This window comes from Thermobia domestica, chromosome 18 (assembly GCF_964235325.1).
Source record: "Thermobia domestica chromosome 18, izTheDome1.hap1.1, whole genome shotgun sequence".
Taxonomy (NCBI): domain Eukaryota; kingdom Metazoa; phylum Arthropoda; class Insecta; order Zygentoma; family Lepismatidae; genus Thermobia; species Thermobia domestica.
In genome coordinates, this window is record NC_137471.1 from 132,507,054 (window position 1) to 132,521,440 (window position 14,387).

At 37.9% G+C, this 14,387-nt stretch overlaps 1 protein-coding gene across 2 annotated transcripts in view; it reads left to right on the forward strand.

The window, feature by feature from the left end:
- Positions 1 to 14,387, forward strand: part of LOC145674938 (N-acetylneuraminate (7)9-O-acetyltransferase) — a 146,736-nt gene that overhangs the window by 43,549 nt on the left and 88,800 nt on the right. For both annotated transcript variants that reach the window (XM_081745196.1, XM_081745197.1), the window contains exon 5: positions 7,387 to 7,524. In XM_081745196.1, the coding sequence (XP_081601322.1) occupies positions 7,387 to 7,524 (138 nt within the window). The remainder of the gene's footprint in view (positions 1 to 7,386; positions 7,525 to 14,387) is intronic.

Consider the following 14,387-nt stretch of genomic DNA (forward strand, 5'->3'; position numbering starts at 1 on the left):
TTTTTATTAGAATTATCAAACATACTACAAGTTAAACCTGAAAGGAACTTATTTAATATATATCGTGTTCAATTGTGTTAAGATAGAGTGAGTTTGGGGCCCATTGTAGCAAATGACACTGTTATGCTCCTCGAACCACTACAGCACTACATTGGCCTTGTGACAAGGGCGTTGTTCCTGCTGATAGATTGCCAGCTGAACATGGCCGACATGAATGGATGTATATGATCACCGATGACCTGCCGATAGCTAGGAGCCGTCATGAGCTCTCCAGATGCATTATTGGGTTCGTGGATGACCATGTGATGGTTCCCCAAATTCCAGTGGAGCCACCACTAGCGTGTCGTCCTACTATGCATATCTCGCCCAGCTGTTCTCCTGGAAGATGACGGATTCTGACCCATCGGTGTACTGATGTACTATAAAATATGTGCTCTCACACACTCTGCTTTGTCCACTGCTGAAGCTTTTTGTCCATTGTGATATAGTTTGCGCCCTAGGCTATTTTACCAACCCCGACAGTCGATGACGTCTGATTGGGATCCCGGGTTCGATCCCAGTCCTCATTAAGTGAACTTTGTGGTGGACAAACACTGTGTGCGTGGGTTTTCTCGGGGTTCTCCCGTTTCCTCCCACTCTCTTCATTCCATCATTTCATTCATTACTCATCATCCCCGTCTCCTTTAGCCTAACCGGCATAACCGTGGGACGTAAAACTTAAAGATTTCATTTCATTTTTTTTTTCGATGACGTCTGATATCTTTAATGAAGTGTTACTACTTCACGCCATGTCATTTGGTTTTGATTTCATCATTCTTTGGAAAACACTAACCATGTCAGCTCGCGAACATCCGACAAGTCGCTCTGTTACCGAGATGCTCTTTACCAGTCGTGTGGCCCTGTCAAACTCTGATGTATCGCCAGCCTTCTCCATTCTACGCAAGAATATCACACTGACTGATCGAGTGAGATCACTTTTACCGTTTATCGATCGGTTCTGCTGTGCTCCATAACTCTTACGTCGTTCAAGAAGTAGCGGGTGGTTATAATGTTTTGGCTGGTCAGTATATATAGTCATACGAGGAGTGATCAGAAAGTAAGGTTACAAAGCCTGCAGTGAAACGTGTATATATTATTTCGTACAGCCAACAGATAGTACATACATTAGGTTATTTTCTGACATAGTCTTCATGTCGGTTGAGGTACTTATCGCATCGTGGGATGAGTTTGAAGATTCCCTCCGGGTAAAAATCCTGTCCTTGCGCGTTCAGTCACGTTGTCACGAAGTGTTTCAGTCCTCGTCTGAAGCGTAGCGACGATCTCGTAGGTGCTTCCGAACAACATTCCCAATTCTGCCATCAAATGCCGTAACATGATCTTCCTGTTATCCTGAATCAGCTCCTCCACGTGAGCTGTGTTCAAATCTGTTGAAGCCGTGCTGGGAAGGCCACTGCGCCCCTCGTCGGTGGCGTTTTCTCTACCAGCCGCAAGCTTATTACACCATTCTGGAGCATGCTGACGAGACATTACAGTCTCAATGTAAACCTCTAGCAGCTGCCTGTGAATTGCAGCCGTGGTTACATGTTTCGCTCACAGAAATCGAATAATTGAGCAGACTTCTTCGCCAGACCAGTTTTTCAAACGAGTCGCCATTTGTGCTCATCTACAACTAGCACCGTATGTGGCAGGAGGCTGAAACTGCATGTTCCAACTCTGTATTAAAATTACAGCACACTTATCATTCCTCTGGGGCCACGGTGGCTCAGTGGGAGAGCGTTCACATCTGGTGCGTAGGGTTCCTGGTTCAATCCCAGCTCGCGCCAAGTGAACTTTGTGGTGGACAAACACCGTGTGCGTGGGTTTTCTCGGTATTCTCCCGTTTCTTCCCACTCTCTTCATTCGCCATTTCATTCATTTCTCATCCTCATCGTCTCCTTTAGCCTAGCCGGCATTATTGTGGGACGTAAAGCCCAAAGATTTCATTTCATTCCTCTATAACAGACGAAACTCCAGAAATATTGGCGTTTGTAACAGTTTTTGATCCTCCCCATATATATAGGGCCATCCTCCCCATATATATATAGGGTCATTGCTTCTATGATGGCCATTGTTCACATGATGGCCACAATCACGTAATTTCAACAGTAATAACAGAACGTCGCTAATTGTGAGTTTTGTAAATGAAGAGAGCCACGCTGATTTCGAGATGAAATTGTCATCGTTGAAATGTAAGTATTAACTCTCGTACACACAACGTTTTGAGAAATATGCATGTTTTAATACTTTCTTATAACATTTGAGTAGGTTCAACAGGGATGCATGTCTAGCTAAGTGTGTTTTTTGTAAACAATATTGTTGGTGTCGCCTTAACCTTTCTTCTAGTTGGTAAAACACGAAAGCCTAGCTGTGGATTTAGAGTGATCTGCCCTCTCGTCAGCGGTGAATTAAACAAGTGTGCTTGCCAATGACGGCCACAAAGTTTAGTTCCTATGATGGCCAGAGAAGTTAGGCGTGGCCATCATTGGCACAGAGCCATCGCTCCGTCTACTGACACTGGAAAGTACAAAACCATTCATTTAATGACTTACGCAACCTGGAGATTCACCAGCGCAGAAGCAAACGCTGGCGTCAGACTTTCCAGAAGTGAAAAGTATAGTGAGAATTTTTTTTCCCCTCTTACTAAATTATTGCAATACTCAGATAATAGGGTCAACAGTTATATATGAAGGTCATTCTATGCTGATCCACGGCAAATCTCTTGACGTTTGGCGATTGCCAATAGAATTCACTTGCGACGTTGTCAGATTTTTTTGTATGTTAGTATGTGACTGAAACATCTTTTTCGAAGTGCCGTTTCAAGTGAAGTGAGTCAATGCTACTATCTCTGTAATTGGCTAGCCTTATGAAGGAGACCACGCCCTAAAAGTCAAGAGATTTGGCGTTTCCTTTAAGTAGAGATGCATATAGAATAAGAATTTGTATGTAAATTAGCAAAATCAGATTTAAAACAAAATTCCACTTGGAACGTCAGCATTTAGAGAAATAGTTTTAATTTATATCGTTATTAACCATACAAGTAAGAAACGTTTTGACTGGGTTGTGAAATCAGACCTGCTTGTATTATCGATAGCATTAATCTCTAAGCGAGAGCGGATCCAGAGAAAGGATGCAGAGATCACTCCACAAAACAAAATGAAAAAATGAAATGAAATCTTTAAGTTTTACGTCCCACGGTTATGTCGGTTAGGCTAAATGAGACGGTGATGATGAGAAATAAATGAAACCTTTAAAACACTATTATAACCAGGCAACTAACATTCGGAAAAGACGCCATCCTTCAGAGGCTTTCACTAAGAGAGCTTTCCCAGCTGTGTTCTTCGAAGCCTGGTCGCAAGCAGCGACTGTATCTAACGGTGTCAGAGACTTCGAAGCATGTGGGATTTTTCCAATCAATCCTGATAAGATTCCTCCAGAAGGACATGCTTTCAGTGAAGATTCTTGTTCTGTGGACACAGAGACTCACATGGAAACATTCGGAAACCAACAACAAGAGGAATGTAATAAAGACAGTCAACGATGCGACCAGCTCTCCTCAATCCAGCACATTCACTGTATCTGACTCACCACCGGCACCCAGATCTTTGAATTTGCTAATGATATTGATTGTACGACTATTCATACACAACCTGATGAACAACAACAAGTGACATTTGAAGATATTTTGCCAATCTCTCAAGTGCAGCCTACCAACCGAAAGAGGCCTCATCGTAATGTTATTTACAATCCATTATCTCCGTCCAAAATCCAACACCTAAAAGAAAGAAAATCACGTGGTGTGGCTACCAAACCTAAGTTTTCTAGATCTCTTCATCGTCAGGAATATAGACCCACCAATACTAAGACTTCCAACGATACATCGGACATGTTTAAGGCTAGGCCTTCTACTCGCGTGATGACTAGGGAATCATCTAAGGCAAGGAAAGAAGATTTCTGTGGACAGTGTAACGGTTATTATTATGATGCCTCTGGATTCAATATAAATTTTGTAGTGCTTGGGTACATGAAACCAGTGCTCAATCATACGGCCGAATGACAAAAACTAAATATTTTTGTGGTGACTGCTTTGATGAGTAGGTAACCTATATAAATGATGTAATTATAAATGGTGAGTAGGTAACCTATATAAGTGATGTATTACTTCTGTAGTTAGCCCATGTCCAATATCTTAGTTAAGTAGTAGCTTGTGTTAGACCCTATTTAGTAGTTAGCCCTTACATATAATACTTGCAGCCTAGCTTGTATATCATTTATCCAACTATATACGCCAGGATGTCCAATTGTTGTGTATGTCCATGTGTATGTTATGAATATAACGTCATAATACTAATATACGATGGAAATAACATTCTTCGTATTTGTTCACACAATTTATTCGTTCTTTCGATCTTAGTAGAAGGGAAAATAGGCAGATCTTAATGTGGCCATATTAGGAGCATACATGTGGCCCTCAATGGAGCGTGTGTTTCAATGATGGACACTTTGCATCCTTTCAGTTTTTTTGTAATAACTTAGGATATACTGAGTGTCTTTTTTTGTTTCCTGTGGCTGTGTATAGTTGAAGTGTGTCACTTCGCGTACACAACTTTTTGTGAGTATCGTTGCAATATCCTGCATGTTATCGAGCAAACAACGTTACAGTGGCCATCATAGGGGCAATGACCCTATATATATATACTAGGACCATTCATTTATCTGAATACGCCCTTGTAATTTTTAAACTAATAAATACAAAACGCTGAAATTTTGACCTATAGAGATATCGAGACAAATAACAGTACGTCAGTTAGTTACATATTTCATATTTACATGCAAAACGAAAACTTACAAACCACATTTATTGTGCAGTATTGCAAACTAAGAACGCTACGGTGTTACAAATATCGAAAATCAGCCAAATTTTGAATTGTTCTACAACAGTAATAGTGCAGGTGACATAGATGGGGTAATGCACATCCAAGGTACTTCAGGAAATTAGGGCGACTAGGAAGGAAATTATGCCCCTGGAAGAAGAGGAAAGAAAATTACTGGAGAGGGCTGAAGAATAAGCTGAACTATTTCAAGAGAAAATTATTTCAGCTGAAAAGAAAATACATCAATGTTCGATTTTTATCGTTTTAATGATGATATGATACATTTAAAGGAAGCTATGTCAGTGTTAGATTTTTATCTTTCTTAATTGTTGTATGTGGGCATATGTGTGTAAACGAGAAAATTACTGCTTAAAAAAAAGTAAAAAGTATTAAGTGTGCATCTTGGTAGACTTCTTGAATACTTCATGTTGGAATAAGGTGAAGTCTTCCTAGTCCAGTATTGTCTTTTCAGATTGTAGAAATGATATGTGTGAATTATATAAATTGAATGTAGTATAAGTGATAGAATTATCGAGTCTTTCGATATTTTTCTACAGGTCACAGAAAAACAATGATTTGGAAATTCCGAATTCTGTTTGACATCCTACATTAGATTTCAAAGTGGAAGCTCATTTGTATGAAAAATACATACGAAATATGGAAGATCTCTCCTTAATTTTTCTTGAAGACAAGGAATGAACCGTTGCTTTTTCAACAGCAGTGCCGTCTCACCCGACTGCTGTTAATTCAGAAATGACCATTTTGTTCTGGTCAATAAACAAATACAATGATTTAGCGTGACCTGAAGGATGAAACGATTAATGCCAGTTACCTCTCTGGTACATTAGTTCTAAATGCGGCGGAAGCTGTGTGAGAAAGGGAAATGTATTTGGAAGTGTCTGTTGTTGGTGTTCAAGTCCCTGATTCAAATTCTGATTCGCTCAAACTATCTGATTCAAAACTAGATGATACCTTTCTACGAGCTTCACTCATTGAGGGCCCTGGCGTAGAACTGCTATCCCTCGTATAACTAGCATACCTTATCGTGTTTTGCGCAACTGTATTTTCAAGGGCTTTTCTCGTTTGTAAGTTAATATATCCTAGTCATTTTTCGACTAGTTCTTTGATCATGCAGGAACTTTACCTCTTGCTGTGGAACTTTACGCCTGATCTCGCTGCTACAATTGTCCAAGTTTCTATATTTACAAGCTACAGTGTCGAAGAGAGAAGTTTCTGCATTTCGTACGAACTATTCGCACGTTTTCTGTTTCACTTCCGTATGCTAAAGTGATTTCTCCATTTATCGATGTTTGTAATAGTCCTTATTGATCTTTCTATTAATAGTCCGTTTGGAAACTACAGGTATGGATTCCTTTGTCCAGATTTCAGTAAGCGTTTCACCGACCATCTTAACAAGATCATCTCTTGGTTGAAGAGAGATACGACGATTTTTGTCTGTCATGACAGCCAGTAGTAGTGGCACATGATGTGAGCAAAATTGAAAATTGCAAGTCTTTCAATTCACACAATGCGCCAAAAGGCAACTTTTCACATACGGCAGTGGTCCTTTTCACTAACCATTCGTAAAATATTCGTAAAATTGTTTCAACAACAACGCACGAAACAAGGTATTGGAAGATTTATCCTTTAACAATACACAAAACACACTATATCGCAAGAGAAGAAGTTTTCACGTGCGCACTGAGCAAATGTTGCAATCTAACAGAACAGAAAAACACCCCATATGACTGGTTTTTACCTCTCTAGCCCGTTCCACACTCTCTTCTACTTCCGGACTTGTAGTCAAGACGAGCTGCGCTATGTCACCCAAAAACAATACATTCACTCATCAAAAACATCAAACGAAGAAAGTAATTACAAGGAACATAAACAGACAAAAGAAAGATACCGGTGGGAGATCAAAACTAAACTTATAGCTTTTGCCTATTTACATGCGATAAAGTGATAAAAAAATAAAAGTTAATTTACAAGATACAGAGGACCTAATTAATAATTAATCAGAGCTTATTTAGGCATTTGGAAAACTAAATATGACTATACACGTATGCTCAGAAAAAAAAAAATAAATAAAAATGTCAAAAATGAATGTTTTAGCGAAATTTCAAAACATTTTCGGCAAATCAAGGAGTTATCCCAAAAATCTCATTTTTTAAAATGTGAACCTAGTGCACCTTTTCCAGACTATCCATGATCGAAAATCGAGAAAAAAATATCCCATCCTAATAAATATATAAGCTGATATGCAGTGAATCTTCATTCTCAAATCGAGGACATCTTCAGATATATAAAAATGGGGATAACAGTAAATCTCAATATGGTATGAGGATGTACATTAATTTCTCATTCTCTGAGCATAAAAATGTTTGAAGTTAACATAGGTTATAGGTTGTTTCTAAAATAATAATAATAATAAAAAAAGTGAATACTGACCTCAAATTGTGATTATTATTTGCAGGGAATCGATACATTAGCAAGCAAGAAGTCTAAAGTATTATGGACGTTGCAGGAACCTGTCAATACTGAGAAGTTGCATGCCGGAAGATCCATGATAACGAATGAGCAAGTTGATTTGTACAACAAAGCGGCACTAGAAGTGAGTTATATGATTTTTAATTATTCTTACATGTATATAAACTTACTGATACTGACACTCAAATATACTGTTAATCATTTATATATATATATATATATATATATATATATATATATATATATATATATATATTAGCATATATTTCCCGCTTCACTGGGTTGGAATGAAATTTTCAAATGCACAACTCCGTATGTCATGTGTGTAGTACCCGTGAAATATGATGTTTTCGATTTAAACAGCATCGGAAAATTCATTCATCATCTCGGCTGCCCCGAAAACCATGGATTCGACACTAATATTGGTCATTTTCGATCATTTATATATATATATTCCCCTCGCCCATGTTATTGGCCATGGCATCTAAAGTGTCGCCGTTCATCTCAGCAACCACAAAAAAATGTGGATTCAGCACTAATATCGGTCATTTTCGATCATTTTTAAATCTCTTCCTCCCCTCCCCCAAGTTGCGGGGTGGAATTGGAATTTAAACGGTATCAAAAGTATCACTGTTCATCTAAGTAATCCAGAAAACTATAAATTCGACACTGATAGTGACCAGTTTTGATCATTTTTATATCTCTCTTTCTCCCCCTCCCCTATGTGGCGGGGCTGATTTTGGATTTAAACCAGATCGGAAATGTCACTGTTCATCTGAGTGATCCCGAAAACTATGGATTAGATATTAACATTGGTAATTTTCGATTAATATTATTATATATAACTCCTCCTCCCCCTCCTCCGTGCTGCGGCACACGGGATCAGAATTGTCACGGTTAATCTCAGCTACTCCTAAAACTATGGATTCGACACTAAAATTAGTCATTTTCGAACATTTTAAATGTTTATCCCCCTCCCCTACGTTGTACCCTCCCCCTCACCAACTATCAGGGCTGAACTTGGATTGGAACAGCATAATAACAAATCTTTAAAAAATAATATTGATTGATTGAATGCCATAGGGCAGGTAGTATAGAGTTAGAAATTCACTTTTATAGGCTTTACATGAAGAAAACTAATTTATTACAACAATATATAACAAAGTGCATATAAGATAAACCATTACCAAAAGAGCTTATTAAATGAATGATATTTACAAGATAATTGAAGGGTTCACATTCTCGTCTTACATGTCAGGACTGTCTATGTGTATTTTTCACCAGAGTCACTAACAGAGCTCTATGCGAGCGTACTTACAGTGTCTTTACGTCCATTGCCATCAGTAACAGAACTACTCCTTCCCAATGTCACTTTTCTACGAAGCAAGAGTGGTAACTAGTAGGTTGATAGATTATCTGCACACCTAGACTGAATTGTCTACGGTTTTTATAATACTTTCATTTCACGGAACTGGAATTGTTTTTGTTTTCACTTTTCTAAATTCGTCCGCGTTACCTACAAACGTGCTGTTAGTTCTATTTAAAAATGTTTTCACTCTGCTATATTGTTCTAGAAACTTAGAGTTGATCCGTTAACTGTGTACTTCTATATTATTATTTTTAAACCTCAAAATGAGGAATGTCTTAATCCTCGGCTCAAAAAAATGTCTGTCATCTGTTCTTATGAACTAGTGACTTTTAAACCTCAAAATAAAACACTAAAGGGTGTGAACACATGGGATGAAAAAAAAAAAAACACTGACATGCGAAGAAGGTCCATGTGAAAATGCAGAAGGCTGCAAACTGGAATGCCGTGGAGAAGTGCTGGTTGCATATCGTACCGGAGCACTAGGAGCAGGGCTGGCTGCGTCGCTCTGAAGCTAGAAGTCTCTGGAGACAGGGCTGTTTGGATCTCTCAGGAACAGGAAATCTCTGGAGACATTGCTGGCTTCATTTCTCAGGAACAAGACTGTTTGCATCTCTCAGGAACAGGTATTCTCTGGAGGCATGCTGGCTGCATTTCTCAAGAACAGAGCTGTTTGCATACCCAGGAACAGGAAATCTCTGGAGACATTTCTGGCTGCATTTCTCAGGAACAGGGCTGTTTGCATCTCTCAGGAACAGGAAATCTCTGGAGACATTGCTGGCTGCATTTCTCATGTACAAAAAGTCTCTGTAGACAGGGCTATTTGCATCTCTCAGGAACAGGAATTCTCTGGAGACATTGCTGGCTGCATCCCTCTGGATTCTGGAAATGGCTGTCCCAGGGCGGGTGGAGCACGGGTCCAGGAAGTAGGACATAAATGAAAGGAACTCAAAAAACATAAAAGTACGCTTGTGCATGAGTATCTCTGTTAGGTTGTAGGCAAGGCTGTTTATAATCAAATTTCATTATATGAAAAGAAGAGAAAAAATGGAAAGAAAGGTGAAAAGAAAAAATAATGATAAGACCTGTCTGATACCATGTATGCACCACAAAATCACTGTTGACAAAGGTCACGGGTGGAAAAAAAATGTAATCGGTGACAGACAGAAAATAGTGCAAGTTGTTTGTAGGAGGCAATAATTATTGCAAGTGATTGGGGCTAATCGGGAGTCGAAGGCAGGAATTTGTGGAACGAGGGACAACACAATAAACTGCAAGGAGGAAAAGGGATAGAAGTAGGAGTGAATTATTATTATTATTATTATTATTATTATTATTATTATTATTATTATTATTATTATTATTATTGTAGTCCCTATAATCTGGTGTAGTTGTTTTGTTGTGGTCCTCAACAGAAACAAAATATTTTGGTAGAAGAGTAACGGTATGGAGAGGTGATTATGTCCACTAGCATAAGTAGGTCATACTGCATCATAGAGAATTCAGGGTAAATGACCTGTGCGAAAGTGTTTTCTTGGTGATTTGTACCGTAATTTTGTGCGAGTAGAAGGAAGGTTCAAGGGTGAAAGTTTAATGTGTATGTGAGTAGGACATAAACAGGATGTTATTATGACCGTCCGGAAGAAGAAATTTGGTACGTATTACCTAGAAATTCTCTTTTTATTTTTATTTATTTATTTTGTTGTTGTTGTTGTGGAAATAAAGTAAACACCTAAGTTTAAAGATAAACAGTATGTTACGCTGAATTAGTGAGTGATCAGATGTATCGAAGGCAAAGGGGTCGTAGGAAAGGAAAGGACATAGTGGCGGAGTAGTATTTCGTGGGGGTGGGTCACGACGTAACCGTATATTTGAATCGAAAGAAACGGATTTTAGTCGCTTTGTATTAAGATGCTATGAAAAAGGTAAAGGGTGGGTGTGTCTATTCTGATATAAACAATGTCTATTGAGCGTGAGTTGTATGAAGTATTCAACAGATTTCGTTCATGTATCCTTAGAGCGCTCAAGTTTTTGAACAGAACCAGCTGTTCAAGATTAAGATACAGGAAGAAAATACGTGAATATAAACAAGTGCTTTTCCTTGCATGCTTAGGAAAAGGTGTGTTGAGAACATTCAGTGTCGCTATTGTTTAAGTGGCGTGTTACGTACGTGAAGGGAAGGAAGGGGAAAAGGGATAAGAGGTTAAGGTGGTATGTCGGGCAGTGAACCAATGCCTCAATATGAAATCAGGATTTGGGAGGTGAGATATGAATGCATTGTATGGCCGAAAATGATTGCACGGGAGAAAGATTTGTGTGAAGTGTGTTGCCTACCTAACAGGGAATTTGAAAATAAAGTTCCTTTTGAAATATGAGTCATGGCAGCCATAACAAATCTTTAAAAAATAATATTGATTGATTGAATGCCATAGGGCAGGTAGTATAGAGTTAGAAATTCACTTTTATAGGCTTTACATGAAGAAAACTAATTTATTACAACAATATATAACAAAGTGCATATAAGATAAACCATTACCAAAAGAGCTTATTAAATGAATGATATTTACAAGATAATTGAAGGGTTCACATTCTCGTCTTACATGTCAGGACTGTCTATGTGTATTTTTCACCAGAGTCACTAACAGAGCTCTATGCGAGCGTACTTACAGTGTCTTTACGTCCATTGCCATCAGTAACAGAACTACTCCTTCCCAATGTCACTTTTCTACGAAGCAAGAGTGGTAACTAGTAGGTTGATAGATTATCTGCACACCTAGACTGAATTGTCTACGGTTTTTATAATACTTTCATTTCACGGAACTGGAATTGTTTTTGTTTTCACTTTTCTAAATTCGTCCGCGTTACCTACAAACGTGCTGTTAGTTCTATTTAAAAATGTTTTCACTCTGCTATATTGTTCTAGAAACTTAGAGTTGATCCGTTAACTGTGTACTTCTATATTATTATTTTTAAACCTCAAAATGAGGAATGTCTTAATAAAAAGTGTCACTGTTTTTTTCATCGACCCCGAAAACTATGGATTCAACACTAATATTAATCATTTTTTATCATTTTTAAATTTCTCTCCCCCTCCCCTACGTTGCATCGTCAAAGTGAGTAGCCTAAAGTAATCCTTGCCCGCAAACTCATGTATGTTGAGAATTTGATCGAGATCGGTTGGGTGTCCCCCTCTCCTCTCCCTCCCCTAGGATCTACCGTTAAAGTGAAATTACAGAAATGTTTCCAGATCCGAACCTCGTGTATCTTGAAAATTTGATTGAAATCGGTTGGATAGTTCAAGAGTTAAGCTACAAAAAAGTCACATTCAGTCTTATATAAATTGATTCTTTTATATCTCTCCCTCCTTCTCCCCTACGTTGTTCCGTCAAACTTAAATCACGGAAACGAATCCCAGGCCTGAACCTCATCTATGTTGAAGATTTGATCAAGATCGGCCGAGTGGTTCAGGAGTTATTAAGTTTTATTTATTTTTCTATACCCCCTCCCCCCTCAGTTTTACAATCAAAGTGAATAGCCTAAAACCAGCCCAGCCTCGAATCTCATCCGTGTTACAAATTTGATCGAGATCGGTTGCGCGGTTCAGGAGATTTAGAGTCACAAACATAGTGATTTTCAATTTATATTTATATACTGTTCCATAATTCGTGTAATTTTATACAGCACTGGGAGAAGATGAAGTTTTCACACTATTAATGTAAAATTTGGCATTGTTATTGAGAAATATCTGAATTTTTCAAATTTCTAAAGCAAATAAGAGAAAATCGCTGTTTAGCCCCTGTTTTGGGAGCGTAAACACAAAAGTTCATTTTCCTTATGGGAGTTTCAATGTTAAATTTTTGAAGCAGTTTTCTCCAATAATTATTCGTAAAGATTTGGGGGCAAATGAATTGTTTTTGCTACAAAATGCAAAAACATTCATTCACCAAGCTACAGCGGTCTCGAAGGTTATTTTCTGAAGGGGGTCAAGGAGCGTGAAAAGGTGATGGATGATGTGCTACCAAAATACCAAAATTTATTTTCGGAATGACAGTACTAGTCAGATTAATCACAAATATCACAGAATTAATGTTCCGATTCTCCTTACATGTGAGAGTAACTGATAATGGGATTACAGCTCCCGTCCCCAAAATAAAAATTGCCATAAATATTTTTAGTAAGGACATACGAGAAGAAATTTTTTTGTCAATTAATGTGAAATTTGGCGTCGTTATAGCAAAAATGGTGTGCGTTTTACAAATCTGGAATATTATTTTGGTAACGCTCCGCCTTAGGGGGCAGAGGGGGCAAAGCATCAGATGATGGATCTATAAAAAATTCAAATTTGTTCCGGAAATACCAGTGAGCGTCAGATTATTTACAAATGTCACAGAATTAATACTCCGATGCTCCTTGCATATGCCAGTGACTTATACCAAGCTACAGCCCCCTTCCAAAAAAGAGAAAAAAGAAATCAAGATAAATATCCTTAGTAGGGACATACGAGAAGAAGGTATTTTTTGTTAAGTAATGTGAAATTTGGCGTCATTGTAGCAAAAAGTATGTGTTTTTCAAATCTGGAATGTTATTTTGGCAACGCCTTTTTTTTAGGGGAGCACAGGGGGGCGAATAATAAGTTGTTGGATATTTATAAAAGTTCCAAATTTTATTTTGGAACTTCCGGGGAGCGTCAGATTAATCACAAATGGTACAAAATTAATATTCCAATGCGCCTTGCATGTGGCAGTGACTGATATTGGGCTACAGCCACCCTTCCAAAAATCACATAATTTACGATAAATATCCTTATAGAGGGACCTACAGGAAGACAGTAAATATGTTTTACAATTAATGTGCAATTTATCATTATTGTAGAAGAATGTTTTAACTTTATAAATCTCCAATCTTGTGTAAATGAATATCGTCTGTCAGTGTTCCAGATTAAGGATATAGCTTCGTTGTTTTGGTTTCACTGAAATATAATCAAAGAATTTTGCGTTTTTAAGAATCTAATTGGACTCTTCTTATAGCACAAAATCTCACATAGAAGTCACCAGCATAGTTTTTGCACACTTAAGCAAACCAGCTCGAAATAGAACCCAGAATGACAATGGAAAATGTCGCAGGTACCACAAAAGAAAAGTCTCAGTAAGGAGTAATATTTCTAAAATTAAAAGTCTAATAGGTGACCTTAAAGTTTCAATATTGTTTTCTTTATTCACAAAATAAGCGTCTCTTTTCCCTACTTCTTACACAATGACCATATGATTCCACTTCTCACGCAATAGCCTACTCGTGTACTGCACATGTAATCACGTCAAGAAATCGTATACTATGGGCACATGGTTGTAGTAAAAGCAAAGTCTCGCGAGGAATAAGAATCAGGTTGAGTAAGGCTATAGTACAAACCCAAGAAAACACATTATTCATTTTTAGAAACAACACTTTTGGCTCCATTGTCATTAATTGTTTAAAAATATCATTAACCTAAGTGCAAAACTGATAAAATTAACTTACTTTTATTCAGCATGCCCTCGTGAACGAGCAAAATATGAATTAATGCGATTTACTAAAGACACTGTGAACACCTTCTCCAACATTTCTGGAGTGATAATCTCTACGCT